The 23,571-nt window shown below is 37.7% G+C and overlaps 1 protein-coding gene across 3 annotated transcripts in view; it reads right to left on the reverse strand.

The window, feature by feature from the left end:
• LOC115209360 (epithelial splicing regulatory protein 1) overlaps positions 1–23,571 on the reverse strand; it is a 90,857-nt gene that overhangs the window by 18,803 nt on the left and 48,483 nt on the right. For 2 of the 3 annotated variants that reach the window (XM_029777731.2, XM_029777734.2), the window contains exons 6-8: positions 14,686–14,796; positions 12,742–12,917; positions 11,165–11,259 (exon numbers count right to left, since the gene is read on the reverse strand). In XM_029777731.2, coding sequence (XP_029633591.1) covers positions 11,165–11,259; positions 12,742–12,917; positions 14,686–14,796 — 382 coding nt within the window. The remainder of the gene's footprint in view (positions 1–11,164; positions 11,260–12,741; positions 12,918–14,685; positions 14,797–23,571) is intronic. The other variant, XM_029777732.2, reaches the window with a different exon arrangement.

The following is a 23,571-nucleotide window of genomic DNA, read 5'->3' on the forward strand; positions in this document are numbered from 1 at the left end:
TACTTGATCAATGACTTCTGTTCTAAAATTAACACAGTTCAATATGGATTCCTAACTTACATTGTTTAAATTGAATATAGTGTAGCAGGATTGCAGTTATTTCTAAACACCACAACATCATGCCACTCCACAAACTGTAAAATATTAAATAAGCTTATAGAAAATGGGAATAATAGTCATGAGAATAGAAACTGCCTTTTTATGAGTCAACATAAGTAAAATGCATTGAATAGAATGTGAGTGCATGTGTGTGTGTATGTGTATAGACAGAAATACAATTACGAGGTCAAATGCAATTATAAAGGTTCGTTCTCAGAGAAAAAAATTGTAAACGTGAGAAAAAAACATTGTATTGGAATGCAGGTTAATGTTTAATTGTTTTCTTTAGCTCTTTCAAAAGGACATCTTTGTATTCTAAATAAGATGAAAAGATAGAGGGAGAAAAATAGAGAGAAAGATGGATAGTTAGTGGGAGAAAGGTAGATAGATAGCGAGAGAAAGATAGATAGATGGTGAGAGAGAGGTGGGGGGAGATGTAGATAAAAAAATGAATTGGTGAAAGAAACAGAGTGAGGGTCATTTACTGGCCTCAATCATAGAACTGTAGGCAAGATGAAGTCCCATTTCAAGGTTTTAAGTCAATGATGTTGGTATATGTTCTTAAGCAAGGCTAGTGTTTGTGTTTATTGGTTTCTTTTTATCAAATTGCTTTGAATAATTGCCAAATGAGTTGTTTGCTTGAGTAATTAGTAACATAAAGCTCAGAGTAATGAATCTTAAAGCTACAATTTCTCATAAAACAAACAAGTTCTACCTTTTTGGTATAAAGCATTTATTTTCTTGTGAACACAAGAATTCACCATACCACACACACACACACACACACACACACATTTGATCATCATCATCATCGTTCTGACATCCACTTTTCCTTGCATGCATGGGTTTGAGTTTATTGAAACAGATTTTCTACGACTGGATGCCCTTCCTGTCACCAACACTCATCTATATCATCATCATCATTGTCGTTTAATGTCCGCTTTCCATGCTTGCATAGGTTGGATGGTTTGACTGAGGACTGGTGGGTCAGAAGGCTGCACCAGGCTTCGATCTGATTTAGAAATGTTTCTACAGGTGGATGCCCTTCCTAACGCTAACCACTACAAGAGTCTAGTGGGTGCTTTTACGTTTCACTTGCACGAGAGCCAGTCTGGCGGTTCTGGCAATAACTACGCTCATATGTTTTTCATGTGCTGTTAAGGTGACACTGGCAATGATCACGCTCGAATGGTGCTTTTTATGTGCTACTGGCACGGGAGCCAATCCGTGGCCATGGCAGCAATCATGCTTTGATGTGCTTTTAACATTCCACTGGCACGAATGCCAACCAGGCAATACTGTCATTGGCCACGTCAGCAAATTTGATTTTGTTTTCACTTGCCTCAATAGGTCTTTGCAAACAAAGTCTGTAATAAGTAATATTTCTTGATGGGCAAACATAATTTTGCAGAATATTGGAAATGAATGACACTGCTTGTATGACAGTGGACAATCATGTGACATCAAGGCACAACAACAATAACACACACACACAAAGGGCTTCTGTCAGTTTCCACCAACCAAATTCACTCCCAACACTTTGGTTGGGTCAGGGCTCCAGCAGAAAACTCTGGCACAAGGGGCCATACAGTGGCAAACTTCTTAACCACACAGCCATGTCTGTCTCTCAGCTCTCCATAAAAGAGAGGGTCAACCACATTGTTCAGGGTTGAATCCCACTGCATGACACCTTGGGCAAGTGTCTTATAGCTCCAGGTTGACCAAAGCCTTGTGAATGGACTTGGTAGGCAGAAACTGAAAGAAGCTCGTAAATATATCATAACCATTATCATACTTTAATGTCCATTTTCCAGCTTTTGTGTGTGTGTGTGTGTGTGTGTGTGTGTGTTAGCATGCACGTGTGTGTGTTCCCCCATCACCGCTTGTCAAATAGTCTTGGTTTATTTACATCCTCATAACATGGTGATTCTGTAAAAGGTACCAATAGAATAAGTACCAAGGTTATAAAAAGAATAAAAAATTTAAGGCAGTACCCCAGTATGGCCACAGTCTAATGACTGAAACAAATAAAAGAAAAGAAAAGAGATAACAATGTTTATAAATAATTTCAGACTTTCTGGAATGTCCTAGAACAAGTGGTTTGAAACTTTTATTCCAGTATACTTTGGTGTACCCTTGACAAAGAATATTGGGTATCACAAAATAGACAAATAGTGGAAACCATAAAACAAACAATCTGTAATTTGTAGTAAAGATTGTTTGCCAACATAACATGGCAGTGCTGGTTTAGGACGAATGTTGTTGTAGTTTAGCCCCAGGAGACGTCGTGTCCAGCTGGCTATATGGCATGATCTGTGTCCTTATATTTTCAAACAAGGGAATATAAGGACACAGGCTGTGTCATATAGCCAGCTGGAGATGATGTCTCCTGGGGCTAAATTACAGCAATATTTGTCCTAAACCAGGACTGCCATGTTATGTTGGCAAACAATCTTTACTACAAAATACTGTTGCTGAATATCTCACCTTGTGAGATTTAGAAATAGTAATTTTCTTATCTGTAATTTGTTGTCAATTAATTATAATTAACTAGAAGTCATGACTTCCAAACAAATCTCTTTATTAAAAATACTCTCTCTCTTTAGGTATCAAGTCCTAATGGGCAGTCATGTCCTGCTACAATTCCCTGTTCGTCAAGCTTGACATCCTTCTCCTTCCTCTGCTTCTTTTTCCAACAATATTTCTGATCATCGCTAAATTCTCCAGGCCTTCTTTCCTCATCACATAACCAAGAAATCTCTGTTGCTTGGCCTTTATCTCTTGAAGCAGTTTCCTACTTACTGCAACCTGGTTTGTCCATTACCATCCTCAATATTCCCCTTTTGAACCACATTTCCCAGCTCTCAAAGCCCCTTCTCATTTCTGACAGTATAGACTACACCTCACTTCCATACAAGGTAGACATAGCAGGTTAAAATACAGATTTTGATCTCGATGCTCAGACTACGGTTTCTCAAGAGGTTTTACAATTTTGAAAATGCAAATTTTGTCAGCACTATTTGTCTTTTGATTTCCATCACACATCTTCATCTTCTGGGATGAGAGTTCCAAGGTAGTTAAAGGACAACACCAGCTTAATGGTTCAATTGTTCACTTTCAGCATGCACTTTGGGTTTCCCTTCTTTGTCACCACCATACACTCTCCCTCCTTGCCATATCAGTTGAAAAAATTTGGTTGTGACTATTTCAAACTTCCAACATTTTTATAAATGTATATCTCAGTAATTTCACATGTATACCTCTATATTTTCTCTGCCATTTATGTCTATGCCCTCGCATACTGTCTATCCCTGATGAGTCTCACCCCAACTCATCTTTCTAACATGCTCCCCCTCCACCTGTGTTCATCACTCACTGCATGCTCCTCCTCCCTATCTCCCACTCTCATCAACCTACCTATTCACTCACTCTGTCCAATCTTCTGCACCGCCAACACATATTCATGACCAACATCTCTCTCTCTCTCTCTCCTCTTTCTCTCTCCTCTCTCTTTTTCTAATGGAGCAACCATGTATCACCTCTGCTGCAAGACACATGCTTCTGTCCCTCTATCATACATTAACTTCTCATCACCTGGTGTAAAGCCATCTCCCTCAATACTAACCCCACCTCTCACTACAATCAGCTGATGGGGTTCTTGTCTTGCAAGTTACTTGATGACCTTACAAGTGCTGGTCACACATAAAAGACCTAGCACATTCAGTAAAGTGGTTGGTGTTAGGAAGGGCATCCAGCCATAGAAACCATGTGGATCTTCGCACAGGTCTTCAAAGGGGTCTCAGGAAGTAAGCATGCCTCCGTTCCTGAGCTAATTTTCCACTACATTTCTTAAAAATCATGGTAGAAGCTTTGGTGTCAGGACCACTCATGTCTAGAAACTGAGGCTGGGGATAAGCAAGGGCATGCTCCCTGTAGAAAATCCAGCTCCAAAAAGACCTCATGATAGCAAAAGAGAATGGGCACCAGCCAGCCAGAAGGTTGGGGTGGGCTGCACCTGCCTATCTCAGTTGCTATGGCATTGAGGTTGTTCTGGCCACTTTTGTTAACGGGAACAAAACCCGGATTTAAAACACTGGATAATGATGATGATGACGACATAGTCCTCTACCTCACTGGCTGCTGTTGAGCCATCCAACCTATGCCAGCATGGAAAACACTAAAATGTGATGATGACGATGACCCTTGTTTGAAAACTTTGTGAATCAAATAATCAATAGAAAAAAATACAGTTTGACTTCCTATAATGGTTTTCTCTCTAATGCTACCACGCAAACAACGATGGCAAATTACAAGAGGGCCATTACAAAATTACTTCTTAAAACCCATTTATTTTTTACCTGGCTGCATAATATTAAATATTTGTTTTATTAACCGAAGTGAAACAACGTGGGGAAGGGTGCAGAAACCTAGCAAAAGCAGAAGATAATAGGGGTTGTCATCACCCTTAACCCCCCCCCCCCGAAGTATTCCCCCCACTCCTATCCCAAACGTCAGTTTATTGGGTTTTATTTCTTTCTTTGTTAATGTTTGTTTACAAGACAGAGAAGTGCTTAATAAACAAAGAGAGGAATTTGGACAGCAAGTCTCATATTGACCCAGTGTCAACAGTAAAAGGGTGGTGGGTGGGAGGAGGGATGTGCATTAAGCCAGCCAACCAACCAAAGCAAATAAGGAGACTTGTGTTAATATTGCCTTTTTTCTCTCTGTCTCCCTCTGTCTCTCTCTCTGTCTCTCTCTCTCTCTTTCTTTCTCTCTCTTTCTCTCTCTCTCTCTCTTGTTCCCCAACCTTTAGACAAACAGAGTGTTTGTTGAAGTTTGAGTTTAAAGCAGGAAATAACTACAGGAACCAAGAAGAGAATATTTTAGTGATGGTCACCAAAGGAATAAATAAATTGAAAAAACAAAAAACCCAGACATGTTTGAATTTTTAAGATTTTATCAAGATCAACGTAACCGTTTTTTTGTGCCGACCAACTTTACAAGTAATCTTCTTGGATTTTAACTATTTTCTTTCATCTTTTCTCTTTTATCTTTTACTTGTTTCAGTCATTAGACTGTGACCATGCTGGGGCACTGCCATGGGGTATTTTAGTTGAACTAATTAACCCCAGTACTTATTTTCTTTTTAAGCTTAATGCTTATTCTATTGGTCTCTTTTGCCAAACTGCTAAGCTTGATCCTCACAGTCTTTTAACAACCGGTGTTGGTGTGTTTTCATCCCTGTAACTTAGAAAAACAAGTACCAGAGCCTATTCATTTGACTAAAAATTAGATTGTAGCCCCAGCATGGCCACAGTCTAAAGATTGAAACAAGTAAAAGATAAAAGATTTAAATATAATGCCCTAGCTTGTTATATATTTAAATATAAGACATAGGCATAGGAGTGGCTGTGTGGTAAGAAGCTTACTTCCCATGGCTCCGGGTTCAGTCCCACTGAGTAACCAGAGCCTTGTGAGTGTACTTCATAGACAGAATCTGAAAGAAACCTGTTGTGTGTGTTTGTCCCCCCCACCATCATTTGACAACTGATGTTAGTGTGTTTCTGTCCCTGTAACTTAGCAGTTTGGCAAAAAGACTAATAGAATAAGTACTAGTCCTGGGGTCGATTTGTTTGACTAAAATTGTTGCTCCAGCATGGCTGCAGTCAAATGACTGAAGCAAGCCAAAGAATAGCCAGTCCGCCGTTGCTTTCGTAGTAAAAATAGATCTTGTTTTAAAAGAACACACAAAAGCTCTTAACCATTCCTTTATATTTTCTTGAGCAAATTATTCCAGCTTTGGAAAATACCAGCAACCAACAACTCTAACAAATTTCCTGCTTATTCTTTAGTTCAGATCAAAATTGTATTTATACTATTTTATGGTTTAAAAAAACAAAAAAAATAAAAGCTTTGCAGAATATGTCTCATGTCCTTTGCTAAAAAAATAAAACACCGTGACAAATTGAAGAAGAAGGGAAAATGTGTTTTTCTGTCATTCTCACCTCAAAAGGCTTTGTTTGTTTGTTTTTATAAATATAAAATGGAAGATAGAAAATATAATAATTCCTTCAAAATTGCTAATAAAATTGCTATAAAGATTGTTCATCAAAGCGTAGGGTGAGTAATTAGAATATTAAGTTTATAAATGAGCCATTCAGTTCACCAAACCATATTAAATATAATGGTTGGCCATGATTATTCTGTAGCCAAACTGTAACAGGAATGAGGTGATCCTATTGGCCAACTGGTTTAATCATTTAATTTGTGAGGTGACAAAATTAGGTCGTCTGAGTCCCTAATATAATATACAGAAGTATGTCTTCAGAATATTGCTGTCTTTTGTAGTACTGAGACATAATGGCATTTAAGATACACATAAAAAAATGTCTTCTGCTGAAACAGACATCATCATCATCATTTAATGTCTGTATTTTACGTTGGAATATGTTGGATGGTTTGACAGGAGCTAACGAGCCAGATTTCTGTGTTGATCTCCAGTGTCTACATTAGCATGGTTTCTGTGGGTGGATGTCATTCTTAACCTATTAATGGCCAATTTTTTTTATTTAATTTATTACCAAAAGTCTTTTTTTTTTATACAACTTTATCTGATACTAAATATATATAAAAAAATTTGATTACAATACTTGAAAGACACTCCAAACTTGATGACTAATTAAATATATCTCAGAAAAATACAGGTGTTACAGAAATATGATGGATTATCCTTCTGGTCCTAAAAAAAAGGACCATGGGTGCTAATGGGTTAATGAAAGCCACTTCACAGTGTGTGCTGGATGCTTTTTTTGTGGCACTGGTGCTAATGAAGTTACCAAGTAACTCACAAGATACGACCCCTTAACAAAGTGGTGGGTGGCATGCAGTATAGAGGGAGATGGCTTTGTGCCAGGTGTTGAGAGGTTAAAGTATGATGGGGGCAGGTACAGGTGTCTTGCAGAAGAGGAGATACATGGCTACCCTAGTAGGAAAGGAAGAAAAGATGGTGGAGGTAAAGTGACAGACATATGGCTCAATGGTTAGGGTATATGGCTTGTGATTATGAAGTCATGAGTTCAATTCCTAGTGGTGTGTTGTGTCCTTGAGCAAGATACTTTATTTCATGTTGCTCCAGTCCTCTCAGCCAGCAAAGATGAATCTCCCTGAGAACTACATTAAGGGTGTGCATGTCTGTGGCATGCTCAGTCACATTGATTTCACGAGCAGGCTGTTCTGTTGATTGAATCAACTGGTAGATTCATCATAACCAATGGAGTGCCAAGCAATTGCAAGCATTGAGGACAGGTCTCTGATTTCAGGATCACTCCCTCCCACCAGGCTCTATAAAGGGTCATAGGTATTTCCTTCCCTACTCACTCTTAGCAGAGGTTACAATGTGAAACCTAATGCTAACATACAACACAATTAGTCAGTGTGTAATATAAAACATGTCACACAAAGTAGCAGGTATTTGTGATACAAATCACATAACTGCACTGACTTAGTCTGTGGTACCACTTAAAGAGCTCAGTATTTAAATAAATTAATAAAATACTTGTAGATCATATAACTATAAGGTTTGTTTTACTGGAAGATGATTCATTGAAAATATTTGCTGTTAGAATTCTTTGAACAAAAACAAAGGAAGCAAGGCAGCATTATTAATATTCAATTAGCAAACTGGGTTGTGGTATATTTGGTGTATTTGAGTGGCTGAGTATCTCCTCTATGTTAAGATAACTATCTCTGTCCCTTTATTATATTTGAACCTCTCACCTGGCACACACCCACTTCCCTTAGTTTCACTTCCTCTCTTCAGCTGGCAGATCTTTGTCGTGTTAGATTCTTGGTGACCCCAGTGGTGCTGGTGCCACGTAAAAAGCACTCTGTGCCAGTGCTGTGTAAAAGGCACCCAAGTCATTGCCATGTTAAAAGCACTCATGCCAGTGTCACATAAGAAGCAGCCATACTAGTGCCACATATAAAGCAGCCAGCACATTCTGCAAAGTGGTTGACATTAGGAAGGGCATTCAGCCATAGAAACTATGCCAAAACAGACAACTGAAGCCCAGTGCAGTTCTCCCGCTTGTCAGATCCTGTCAATCCATCCAACCCATGCCACAATGGAAAATGGACATTAATCACCACTGCCAATTGTGACCAATTAATTACCTATACCTGTGTCTCCATCATACTATAACCTCTCATCAGCTGGCACAAAACCACCTCCCTCAATGCTATTCCCACTCTCAGCTGAGGAGCCTTGTCTTGTGAGTTACATGGAAACCTCACTGATGTTGGTGCCACGTAAAAAGTACCCAGTACACACTGTAAAGTGGTTGGCATTAAGAAGGGCATTCAGGCATAGAATGTAAGCCAAAACAGACACTGGAGATTGGTCCAGTCCTCTGGCTTGCCAGATCTTGTCCAACCAATGCTAGTATGAATATGGATGTTAAATGATGATAGTGATAATGATGATGACAACACTCTTAATGATGAGAAATAAACAAGCATTAGCTTAATAATTAATTGTGGTCAAAATCTACAGAAGAAACAACCCTAGAAGTTTAAATAATTAAAAACAGAATTCTGTAAGGAGTGTACTATATTTCTGGTCAGAGTAACAGTGTTTTAATCTTATGAGATCTCATCAGCAACACATAGTATAACAATTGCTGCCAGATCCTGGTTTAATTGATTGACCAGCTCTACAACCCTCTGATCATGAACTGAACACTCTCACCACTGGGCCACATCCTTCATACAAAGAAAATGTTACACAATTTCATTCTTGCAGCCTATGAATGTTTGGTTTTGGGACTCAGCAAGACCTGAATTAATCCCACCATTGTCTCCTTGACTTAAGAACAAAAAACAAAAAGGGAAAATGGAAGGTAATCACTGAACAACATTGCTCTTTCTTCATTATATAATTATTTCTAATTAGGCTTTTCATTCTCCCTGAATTAAATATATTAACAGCAGACACAGGTGTGGCTGTGTGGTAAGAAGTTTGCTTCTTAATCACATGGTTCTGGATTCATTCCCAGTGTGTTGTAGCTTGGGCAGATGTGTACTACTATAGCCTATGCCGACCAAAGTCTTGTGAGTGGATTTGGGAGACAGAAACTGAAAGAAGCCTGTCGTGTATGTGTGGCTTTGTGTCTGTGTTTGTCTTCCACTACCGAATGACAACTGGTGCTGGTATGTTTACATCCCAATAACTTAGTGGTTCAGCAAACGGGATCAATTGAATAAGTACTTGGGTCAATTCATTTGACTAAACATTCTTTCAAGGCAATGCCCCAGTATAGCCACAGTCTAATGACTAAACAAGTAAAACATCATCATCATCATCACGATTATCATCATCATTATCATTTTATCATCCATCTTTCCATGTTTGTATGGGTCAAAAAGTGTTTATTAAAGCAAATTTTCCGTGGTTGAATGCCCTTCCTGTCACCAACCCTCGCCTTTTTCCAAGGAAGGTCAGGTATGTTTTCACAGAACATCAGAAACAAATGACATTTATTTACAGCAATCACATGATGTCAAGACAAGGAGACACAAGCACACACACACACGACAAGCTTCTTTCAGTTTATGCCAATCAAATCCACTCACAAGGCTTTGGTTGACCCAGGGCTATATAAGACGATGCTGAAAGTACTACACAGTGGGGCTGAACCTGAAGCCATGTAGTTAGGGAAAAAAATAATCTTAATCACACAGCCACAGACTATTCGATTTGCCAACATCAACAAAGGTAAATAATTCTGTAAATTTTATGGCAAGGACCGTGGAGATTATATTCCACTGATGAGATCACAATAATGCTGAAACATATTCACAATTGTCTCCTATATTTGATGGAATAACCAAAATAATGTCATTGACTAATGTTGTTTTGTTTTCTTGTCACTGCATATTTATTTCTGCTAAGCATTTATTTAAATGTTAAAACTAACACAATTATTGAATTTTTCTGCTCTGCTTATCCAATATGTAAGGAATTCCATTTTCTTACAGAAATGCCATTTATGCATTTACTGATTCATTCATAACTACCATGACCTCAGTGGTGTACATATTTCACTGATAAGGTCTCAGGAGGTGGAAACATGTTCACAGTTATGTTCCTTGCTTGCTTGAAAATGAAAATTCTATTAGTCATTGACTAATACACACAGGAGGGGCTGTGTGGTTAGTAGCTTGCATACCAACTACATGGTTCCGTGTTAAGTCTCACTGCATGGCACCTTGGGCAAGTGTCTTCTACTATAGCCTCGGGTTGACCAAAGCCTTGTGAGTGGATTTGGTAGACGGAAACTGAAAGAAGCCCATCATATATATGTATACATATATATGTGTGTGTGTATATGTTTGTGTATTTGTGTTTATCCCCCAACCCCACCCCAACATCACTTGACAACTGATGCTGGTGCGTTTGCATCCCTGTAACTTAGTAGTTTGGCAAATGGAGACTGATAGAGTAAGTACTACGCTTACAAAGAATAAGTCCTGGGGTCGATTTGCTCAACTAAAGGTGGTGCTCCAGCATGGCCACAGTCAAAATGACTGAAATAAGTACAAGAATAAAAGAAGTTGCATGTATTGAATACCTGCCTATTCTTTGATACATTCCATCTGCCCATCCCTCCATTCATCTATTTCTCTATCACTCCATCCATCCACCCATTCACCCTTACAACCATCCCACCATCTCTCCATTCATCTATCCATCCAGCCCCCTCCCTCCTTCTTTCCATCCATCTTTTCAGCTCCCCCCACTCTCTCTCCATCCATTCATCCCTCTTTCCCTCCATCCATCCATCCATCCATTCATTCAGCAACCACACCCCATTCTTTCTCTCTCTCTCTCTCTCTCCCCTTCTCTCTCCATCCATCCATCCACCTCCCTGCATTTGTTTCTAGATAACATCTCAATGACCCTCCACACTTACATTAAATGTGTTTACCCTAACCCAATGACCAGCTGGGTTGACATTGGAGACAGCACAACAATAAAGGTATCAGAGTGGACATTCAGAGGACTTACCACTTGTTGTACAGTTGCCGTGAAAGGTAATCCACGCATTCGTATAATCACTTGTCCTCCTCTGGATAAAAATGCTTGAGCTTCAAGATTATTTCCTGCAAACAATAAGGAAAGAAAAACTTGGAGAAAGACTTTCAAACTGTTCTGGAGTCATTGGTGAGGATTAAATCAGAGGGTGTTGGGCATTTAGCTGAGGTTTGCATATAATATACATCTTTTATTGTTTACTTGTTTCAGTCATTTGACTGTGGCCAAGCCGGAGCACTGCCTTTAGTCAAACACGTCAATCCCAGGACTTATTCTTTGTAAGTCTAGTACTTATTTTATTGGTCTCTTTTGCCAAACCGCTTAGTGACTGGGACATAAACACACCAACATCAGTTGTCAAGCGATGGTGGGGGGACAAACACACACATATATACGATGGGCTTCTTTCAGTTTCCATCTACCAAATCCACACATAAGGCTGTAATCAAGCTGAAGCTATAGTAGAAGACACTTGCCCAAGGTAACACGCAGTGGGACTGAACCTGGAACCATGTGGTTGGAAAGCAAGCTACTTTCCACACAGCCACTCCTGCACCTATATGGTAACAATAACAACAATGTTGGTTGAAGTTTATGTGATGGTACGTGGCCTTGTGGTTGGGGTGTTGAGCTCACAATCACAAGGTTGTAGGTTCAATTCCAATACCAGATGAGGTATTGTATCTTTGAGCAAGTCACTTCATTTCAAATTGCTCCAATCTGCTCGGGTGAGAAGGAGCAGCAGCCAAGTACAAGATCAGCTCTCTCTCTACCTGTATTCCCCATCATTTAACATCCATTTGCGGTGCTGGTGGCCATGTAGAAAGCATCCAGTATATTCTAAAGTGGTTGGCATAAAGAAGGGCATCTAGATGTAAAACCAAACCAAAACAGACTACGGAACCTGGCACAGCCCCTGGCCTTGCCAGTGCCTATCAAACTGTCTAACCCATGCCAGGATGGGAAATGGATGTTAAATGATGGTGATGATGAAGATGATTCCCTGCTGGCATGGGATGGAAAGTTTGATAGGATCCAATGGATCCAAGGACTGAATCATATTCCAGTGTCTGTTTGGCAATGGTTTCTATGGTTTTATGCCCTTCCTAACATAACCTTTTTACAACATGTATTGGGTGCGCTTTTCGTGCCCCCTCTACTATTGAGATGACCTGCAGCTCATAGAACTACAAACCCTAAGGGTGGGGGAATCAGCTTCACGTTAGTAGATGAGGGGATTAGAATATGAGAAGCAGGAAGCAGTGCAAGTTCTTGCAGGGGATCTGTATGGCTATGTGAAAGATAGAAATATTAGCGTGGTCACTACTCTCACAGCCTACTAACCTGCCTAATATTGCGTACTACCAACAACAATTGAATGACCAAACCCACTAAAATTTTTGGAATCACAGACCACCATATTGATTCTTGGATTCCAGATTAAATCCTGGTTCTATAAGGATCGGGATTAAATTGCTTTCATCAAGTGGAAACCACAAATGAAGAGAAAAGAGAAAGTAGATAAAGACCCAATGAAGAGTTCATCTTACCTCCAGCCACATTGATGAAGTCTTTGCCAGTTGATTTATATACTTCAATGTAACGTTGGCCAATGTGGTGTTTGTGTCTCTTCATTGCAAGATCTCGATGTTCTTCACTTTCAAACCAAATCAAAGCTTCTCCATTTCGCCGACCTTGTTGACTAAGACAAAGTGCCACACCGCCTCTACATAAGGAAAACAAATGATAATAATAATAATGATAATAATAATAATAATAATAATAATAATAATAATAATAATAATAATATTCCTTTCTACTATATGCACAAGGCCTACAATTTGGGGGAAGGGGGTCAGTCGATCACATTGACCCCAGTGTTTTACTGGTACCTAATTTATTGACCCTGAAAGGCAAAGTCAACCTTGGCGGAATTTGAACACAGAATGTAGCAACAGGCGAAATGCCATAAAGCATTTCATCCAGTGTGCTAATGATTCTGCCAGCTTGCCGCCTTTAATAATAAAAGTAATTTTTAAAAATATTTTTAGTAAAATATCTAAGATAAAATTAAAAATAATAATAAATAAAAAGTAAAACAAAAAGTAAAAAGTGATAGCATGTTGTCAACTTAATGTGACAGTCCCATGAAAGGGAAGAATGCTACTGTCATTTAGCCCTAGGAAACACCGTTTCCTGTTGGACTTGACATATTTCCTGTGTCCTTATGTGTCAAGTTCAATGTGAAATGTGTCAAGTCCAACAGGAAATAGTGCTTCCTAGGGCTAAATAACAGTAGCATTCTTCCTTTTATGGGACTGTCACACTAAGTTGACAACATACTATCACTTTATCATGCTGCTACTGCATAAATCTCTCTGAGAGATTTAGAAATGTATTATTTCTATTGTCAAAAAGTAAAAAGATAAAATGATAAAAATGTGATTATAAAAATGATATGGTGAGTGTAAATAGCTCGTTGTTGTAAATATGTAATTATTTATACTCTTCTTTTATGATGTGATATCTATTCTTGTTGCTGTCTTCCCAGTTTTGTGCCGCCTGACTGGCTCCCGTGTCAGTGACAAGTAAAAAGCACCATTCAAGCGTGGTTGATGCCAGTGCCACCAGTCTAGTTCCCATGCCGGTGGCATGTAAAAAGCACCATTTGAGCGTGTTCAATGCCAGTGCCACCTGACTGGCCCTCGTGCTGGTGGCACAAGCTGTAGAAACATTCAGCAGTAGAAACCTTGCCTAATCAGACTGGAGCCTGGTGCAGCCTTCTGGCTTAGCAGTCGTCAGACACAACCATCCAACCCATGCCAGCATGGAAAACGGATGTTAAACAATGATGAGTTTCATGAAGAACAAAAATAAAGAAATAAAAGAAATCATCATCATCATCGTTCAATGTCCACTTTTCCATACTTGCATGGGTCCAATGGAATTTGTTGAGGCAGATTTTATACAACCAGATACCTTTCCTCTCAACCACCCTCATCTGTTTCTAGGTAAGATAATATTTCCTTGTAGTCAGACATGATTTTTCAGAAACAACATTGCTTGTATGATGGTGATGCTCATTTACAATGATCATATGATGTCAAAACAAGGGTATACAGACACAAACACACACACAAACATATATACAAACACACGCACAAATATTCATATACACGCACACATATACAAGCACACACACACACAAGCATATATATATATATATATATATATAAATATACACAAACATAGATACACACACACACAAACACACACACACATATATACACACATACTCATGACAGGCTTCTGTTAGTTTCCATCTACCAAATAAGGTTTTGGCTGACCGTGGGCTATAATAGAAGGCACTTTGCAGCAGGACTTAGCTTGGGACTACACAGCCATGCCAGCCCCTTTGGAGCCACATCTGCAACTTTGGCCACAACAGTGGGAAAAGTCAACTATGAACATGAGAAATGACGAACAGTTCTTACCGCATGATATTGAGTCCTTTAAAAAATCTGGCAATGTCTTGATCGGATGACTGCCATGGTAGACCTCGAGCTCTTACAACTGTATTATCATCAACACGTTCATTCTTACTGCTGCCAAGGAAGAACAAGGAGAAAAACAAACAAGAAAAAAGAAACAGTGATAAAGTAAAACCATAAATTGTTCAGGTCAATCAAAGTGCACATTCAGGAAAAACAGGATGGTATATTGTGGGACATAAAAAAATATTTAAAAATTTTTATAAAAATAAATCTAAACAAAGTTAGGCGTGCCAATAGTATGTATATATATATATATATTATATATATATTAATAATATCAGGGTAATAAAGATTTAAAAATTTTTTGCTACCTGTGGCCTAGTGTGTAGCAAAATTAGTCAATAGATTAATATATATATATATATAATATATATAAATATTATTTATTGAGACAAAACCACTATTTTGCAAAACAAACAAGGAAAGACTTAATCAATACATAAAATTAATAAATAGTCAAAAAAACCGCCACTACAATCGTTTCTTGTCTTGATCGACAATCTTCAGGTGGACTTCCAATCTAAAAAATCAAAATTTTAAAATATAAAAATAATACTTTTAAATAATTAAAGTATAAATGAAAAAATATAAGTATATAATCCATATATAACCTATATATAATCCATATCGAAAATATAGACTAATTACCACGAAAAAAACCATGATAAAACAAAACTCTTAAAAACATATAACGATAAAATCTCCCTTTGCTAAACTCTATAACAAACCTATAAAGTAAACCCCCTAACCTAACATTCACACACAAATACACACACGTAAACCACAGACTCACGACTATACACATACCTATACTAACTTATAAACCTCAATATACACCAAAACCCACTCCCTCCCCACACAGACAAATTAACACATACATCCCAAAACCTAAATAACAAACCCATATACACATTCACACACAAAACACACACTCACACGCCAAACACTCACACACAAAAGATACATCTACTCCCTCACATATACGCCTATACATACTCACTAGATTCGACATATACAACAATACTTACACACCCACAAAAAACATTATATACATTTATGAGCTTTAACTCACCTTAGCATCTCTAACAAACAACTTGCAGTAACCCAATCCCATTCTCTATGCCTACCTCACTACTACACTATTCCATTCACATTCCAAGCAACGCTAGTCCACCACCCGGTTATTCACGTGGCAAAACGAACACCACTCAAAAATTATGAATGAAACAATGTAAAAAAATAACCAACACCTAAAATAGACAAAATACCACAAATTACCTAAAAACCATGATAAACCAAAACTCATAAAAGCATATAACGATAAAATCTCCCTTTGCTAAACCCTATAACAAACTTATATAGCAATCCCCCTAACCTAAACATTCACACACAAAAAACCCACACGTAAACCACAGACCCAAGACTTATACACAAACCTATACTAACTTATAAACCTCAGTCTATATTTTCGATATGGATTATATATAGGTTATATATGGATTATATACTTATATTTTTTCATTTATACTTTAATTATTTAAAAGTATTATTTTTATATTTTAAAATTTTGATTTTTTAGATTGGAAGTCCACCTGAAGATTGTCGATCAAGACAAGAAACGATTGTAGTGGCGGTTTTTTTGACTATTTATTAATTTTATGTATTGATTAAGTCTTTCCTTGTTTGTTTTGCAAAATAGTGGTTTTGTCTCAAATAATATTTATAATATTTTACTATAAATTGGATTTAATCCTAAATCTGATTTTTTTTCCCTGTAAATTTGGATATATTCCCTAATATTTATTATTATATATTATATATATATATATACGTGTGTGTGTGTGTGTCAAGGTTATTCAGTCACTGTAGTCAAATCCATCATGTGACTTTTAGAAGCCCTCTGCAACTTTTTTTTTTCATGGCCCCATCCTTTCAATCAAAATTCATAATCTACACACCTTTTATTCATAGTTGTACTTTACTTTAGTCTATCTGAAGTTCAATATTTCATGTTATCCTAAAGAACATCTTTGAAAGTACAAATTTCAATAAGTAAAATTTTCAGATATGAATAAAAGAGCATTTTTATAATTCAGGCAACTTTCAAAGACAAACACGGCGCACTTTTCACTTTGCGAAATCATTGATCCATTCAGAATAATCAAATAGATATCATTGACAATCCACAAAGTCTGGTACCCGTTTGTAGTACAAGGTAATATTTTTACAAGAACTTTTGCAGGTGCAATGTATTACAATTTTATTTCTTGAAATTTTCAGTTAACATAGTTTAATTCTTGTTCAACATCTTAACCAAAGCAAATAGATGACTCGTCTACATACTTTGATCTTAACATGGACCCCTCAACGGCAGGGGTTGCAGGGTCTTAGCGACGGCCCGGACTGTACTCGTAGTGTGTCACTAAGAACACAGTGAACTGAATGGCCTCATTTCAATTCAGATTGCTACTGCTGTAATCTTCAGTGTCACTAATAAATCCACAGGTTTTCATATCTATCTTACAACATTAAGCTCCAAACAAGATAACAAAGGCTACTTCTGTGTGAAATGGTCATTAAATTTCTTCAAATCAGTTTCTGTTGTGTTAAAATAGGAAGGCTGGGATACAAGGCTTTTTGACCATAGGTCTGCTCAATCAGTATTGGCCTGGGGCTAAACAGTAACAGCGATAACAACAATACTCTCTTCTTCCCATGGCTTGAGGCAGAAGAGGAAGGAGATCTCCCAGAACTATATTTGATGGTTTTAAACAAAGTGGTGGAAGATACTTTATAATTCCTTCTAATTTTGGCAACAGTTTTGAGGGGAGGGGAAAGTCAATTTCTTTGACCCATTTCTCAACTGATACTTATTATTACCGACCCTGAAAGGCTGAAAGGAAAATTCAGCCTTAGTGGAATTTGAACTCAGAACATGCTGGCACCATGTAAAAAGTACTCAGTACACTGTAAAATGGTTGGCATCAGGAAGGGCATCCAGCTGTACAAAACATGCCAGAACAGATAACTGGAGCCTGGACAGCTCTGCAGCTGGCCAGATCCTGTCAAACTGTCTAATCCATACCAGAAAAGAAAATGGATGTTAAATGTTGATGATGAAGCGTGAAAAAATGTTGCTAAGCATTTTCTCTGGCAACCAAACCTTTTGGCATTCAGGTTACCCTGTTAACTCTAAAGCTTATTCAGTCACTTTGTTTTAAATGAATCCTGCATTGTTTTGTAGCTTCAAGATTTCAATCATGTGATTGTATATTTTTGGAATGACATTGTAGGGTAGGTGTGAGAGGCTGGATGTGGCTGGTTTGACCACAAAACAGGTTGAATATTTGGGAACAGAAATTGGCTGGTTTAAATGGTAAAAGGTTAAAACTGTAAAGAAACAATGAAGCCATGAGAAGGGAGACTAGAAATTATGAATCTAAGTAACTAACAATACATACCACTGCCACCACCACCACCACCACCATCCCAAGCAATGTGGCTCTGACAATAGACACCACCACCACAGTCTCATACAATGAGACTCTAACAATGTACACCCCACCTACATCTTATACAAGAGAACTTCAATACAAAACCACCATCGCCACCCCTGCTCCCTCCACCTCATTTAGTGGGGCTTTGACAATTGTATATGTATATTTCCCATACTGTATACCACAATTAATTATGTATTATATATCAGAGGTGCAGTGAGACTGAGAGGTTAAGAAGTTCACTTCACAATCACAAGATTGTGGGTTCAATCTCACTGCATGATGTGTTCAGTAAATGTCATCTTCTATAGCCTTGGGTTGACCCAAATCTGGTGAGTGGAACTAAGTAGATGGAAACTGTATTGAAGCCCTTTGGGTGGGCTGTACCACTAACTCAAAAAGTACAACCTTGTCATGTCACACTGTGCCATGCTGAATTTATCTGAGAATTTTGTTAATTATCATTTAACATCTATTTTCCATGCTGGCATGGGTTGGACGGTTTTTGACAGGTGCTGACAAAACAGTGGGCTGCACCAGGCCTCATTGTTTGCTTGGATGTTCTTTACATTGACCACTTTACAGAGTGTACTGGGTGAATTGTTTGTGCCGCCTGCACTAGTGAGATTACCATAATAATAACGACAATAACAATAATAATGATAATAATCATCCTCATCATCACTTAATGTCTGTTGTCCATGCTGGCATGGGCTGGACAGTGTGACCAGAGCTGGCAAGCAGGGAGGCTGCATCAAACTCTAGTCTGATTTGGCATGGTTTCTATGGCTGGATGCCCTTCCTAATCCCAACGACTTTATAGAGGGTGCTGGGTGCTTTTATGTGGCACTACATAGGCAATTTTATGTGTCGTCGTACAGGCAATAATTTTTCCTCCTACAGACACAAGGCCTGAAGTTTTGAGGGAGGGGGCATAGTCGATTACATCAACCCCAAGGTTCAACTGGTGCATACTTTATCAACCCCAAAAGGATAATAATAATAATAATAGCAACAACGATAACATTGAATAATATCTCCCATGATTCTTTTTAATTTAGGCACAAGACCAGCAAGTTTGAGTGGTGGAGGTAGTGAATTACATCGACCTCTCTCTCCCAAGTGCATGACTGGTATTTATTTCATTGACCTGAAAAGTATGTAAGGCAAAATTGACCTTGGTAGAATTTGAACTCAAAACATAAAACCAGAAGAAATACCACTAAACATTTTGTCTGGTGTGCTAACAATTCTGCCAGCTAAAATAATGGTAAGATTAATAACAATGGCTTCTGATTTAAGAATAAGACCAACAATTTTAAGGGGAGGGGCACAAGTCGATATCCTTGACCTCTGTACTTGACTGGTGTTTTATTTTACCCAGCGGAGGGGGGGGGGGGAAACAAAGCCAACCTCGGCATCAAAATAATTCATAATAAAAATAACAAAACTAAATAGTTAAAAATAAACTAACAAATAATAATAATAATAATAATAACAACAACACTGATAATAACGATGATGATGATGATGATAATCACTGCCTGTCATGCTATGAAACAAGATAAGGTATTTTGCTTAAAAAAAATATATATGTACATGTATATATATATATATATATATATATATATATATATATATAATATATATATATATATATATATATATACCTGTGTGTGTGTGTTTTAAATGAGGCAAACATGTTTATTTAGCTTAGTAATGCTAATTGATAAGATGTAAATATTATTTGATAAGATTTTACCGTCAGTGGTTGAAGATAGAGTGAACAGGATGATATTGTCAGAGTGGGCCCTCTGATGCACACACACACACACACAGCTATGCAAATATATATATATATATAACTTTGATCACTTTGATAGGTTTCAGGGGGCACCAAAACCCAGTCTAGCAAAGAGTTATTATTGTTGGAGACATGTCTGGGTGAAGGAAGTTGGTCCAGGATTTTTTGAAGAACTTTGTCTAGTAAACATTTGAAGTTTAGGGGATCCATTTCCATTTTGCCATATCTTGGTATAATATTAAAGAGAGCTGGAGTGGTTGAGGTAAAGTAATTGTGACATTATGTTGCTATGTGTCCTGAGTTCAATTTTTGTTGTGGGCAGATAGCATGGGGGCCAAGTCTTGGGTAGATTTTAAAATTGATGCCAACATCATTTGTGTAATATGTATGTATATATATATAAAATATATATATATATATGTGTATATATATATGTGTGTGTATATATATATGTATATATATATATATATGTATATGTGGAGGTGCAATGTCCCAGTGGTTAGGGCAGCAAACTCGTAGTTGTAGGATCGCAGTTTCAATTCCCAGACCGGGCATTGTAAGTGTTTATTGAGCGAAAAGATCTATAGCCCCAAGAGGCTCCAGCAGGGAGTGGTGGTAATCCCTGCTGTACTCTTTCGCCGCAACTTTCTCTCACTATTTCTTCTGTCGGCCTGCTCGCTTAGCTAACAGGGTGGCGCCATTTGAAGGCTAAAACAATGAGAAGCGCATTGTGACCAGCGATGTGTAGCAACATCTGATAGCCTGGTTGGTCACATGATCACGTGATATGTATATGTATGGTTATGTGAAGCTGGTATAGGGTACAGCTATGAACTCACCGCAGTCACAGCATATCTCCAGAGGTCTTGGTCTTTCGTCATTGCCTCTGTGCATCATCTTTTAGGATGATTATGCACCAATTCACACAGCTAAATTTGTTACTGAATGGCACAAGGAATGTTCTAGTGAAGCTGAACATCTTATCAGGCCACCACAGTCCCCAGATTTCAATAGTATTGAACGTTTATGGTGCATTTTAGAAAAGCAAGTGAGGAGTCGATATCCTCCCCCATCATCACTGCAAGAACTAGAGACAATTCAAACTTTGTAGAATTCAAGCTGAATTTACTGCTAAAGGTGGTTCTACCCCATATTAAAATAAATATAGAACTTAAATATAGAATTGTAAAATACTTCAAGGCAGTGCTCCAGCATGGCTGGAGTCAAATGCCTGAAGCAAGTGAAAGATAAAAAATGTATATATGCACATACATGCATATACATATCAATATATATGTACATATATATATATATCACCTTCATCATTTAATGTATGTTGCCCATACTGGCATGAGCTGAGCAGTTTGACAAGGGCTGGTAAGGTGGAAGGCTGCACCAGATTCCGGTCTGATTTGGCAGGGTTTCTATGGCTGGATGCCCTTCCTAATGCCAACCACTCCAAGAGTGCAATGTGTGCTTTTACGTGCCAATTTGTGTGACACAAGTATCTGCCATAACTATGATTTTGCTTGCCTTGATGGGTCTTCTCAAGCATGACATAATGCCAAAGGTCTTGTTCATTGCTGCCCTGAGGCCCAATACTCAAAAGGAACTCAGCCACTTCGCCTCTGACCCATGCCAGCATGGAAAGCAAACATTAAACGATGATGATGAACTATACATATGTGTGTGTTTAGGTCTTTGTGTTTGTCCCCATCACTGCTTGATAACCAGTGTTGGTTTGTTTACATCTTCATAACTTAGCAGCTCAACAAAAGAGAACCAATAGAATGAATACCAGGTTTAAACAAAAAGTACTGGGATGGGGGAAGGTGATTTGTTTGACTAAACCCTTTAAGGTGGTACCCCAGCATGGCCACAATCTAATGAATGAAACAAGCAAAAGATAAAAGACGATAAACTATGGTACCACTGATTGGGTACTGGTGTTTATGTGAACAGAAACAGCTGTAGTGACTTAAGGGAGATGGGGGTAGAGCAAGGGAGGGTAACAGACAGGGGGTGGATAGGGTGCGGGGGGGGCAGAAGCTATCAGTGGTGCAATGGTTGTGAAATATTGGTGGTTGCTAGATTATCTCGTCAGCTGTTTTATTGTCAACTCAGTCAACAATGTGTAAGCGTGTGTATGAATATGTGAGCGTGTGTAAGTGTTTGTGCAAGTGTGTGTGAGTCTGAAAGTGTTTGACTATGTTTATGCTTGTGTGCATATAAGTATGTGTGTGTGTTCATGTGCTGGTTTTAGGCTTAAGACTGTGGCCATGCTGTAGCACTGTGTATGAGGATGTTATTGATTATGTTACTTCCATTATTTATATTATTGATCTTCTTTGATTGATAAAGTTATCGTTTATTTAAAGTCATGGCTGGTACCCTACAATCTTTCCCTCTCTTCCCTCTCTCTCATAAATGCACACATTTAGTATTAATTACTCCATACATATGTGTGTGTTTATAGATGTATATACACACACATGCATACATATATAGATAGATACTCTCGGAGTGGTTGGCGTTAGGAAGGGCATCCAGCTGTAGAAACATTGCCAGATCAGATTGGAGCCTGGTGCAGCCTTCTGGCTCATCAGTCCTCAGTCAAACCGTCCAACCCATGCCAGCATGGAAAACAGATGTTAAAGGATGATGGTGATACATATAGATGTATAGATATGTATATGCATGTAAGGTGGTTGGCATTAGGAAGGGCATCCAGTCTTAGAAACCCTGCCAAAACAGACAACTGGTGCCTGACCAGCTCTCCAGCCTTGCCAACTCCTTTCGAACCATCCAACCCATATCAGCTTGGAAAACGGGCGTTAAATGATGACGATATGCATGTATATGTGTTTATAGGTGTGTATGTATATGTATGTGTGTGCATATATATATATATATATAATTAAGAGAAATAACCTCTATTGAGTAATTCAGTTGATAGTGAAAGGTATTATCTATATTAAATCATAGAAAAAATATTATTTTATAGAATTGCAAAATTGAATTTTTTCCTGTAGGTTTGGAATTTTATATTCCCTACTATTATTAATGTATATATGTGTGTGTATGTGTGTGTGTGTGCACAGTATATATATATACACACACATATATGTGCAGAGTGTATATATATATATATATATATATATATATACACACACACATATATATATGCACAGTATATATATATATATATATATATATATATATATATATATATAAATATATATATAAATATATGTACTTCAAAGATTTAACAAAAACACATCAAACGGAAAATTTTACAAAAACATAACAAACAGAAAATTCATAATATATGTGTGTCTGTGTGTATAAATATACATACATATACAGGGTGGTGCAAAAGTAGATATACAGTTATGAAAAAAGAAAACATGTACAATACTCATTTATTTTTACAAAAAAAACTAAAAATTATGATAAATGTATTTTTGTGATTAATGACACTGGAAATATCAAAAATGAGGCTAATTAATTTAATGAACTAATGAT

This window comes from Octopus sinensis, linkage group LG3 (assembly GCF_006345805.1).
Source record: "Octopus sinensis linkage group LG3, ASM634580v1, whole genome shotgun sequence".
In the NCBI taxonomy this organism is placed as follows: domain Eukaryota; kingdom Metazoa; phylum Mollusca; class Cephalopoda; order Octopoda; family Octopodidae; genus Octopus; species Octopus sinensis.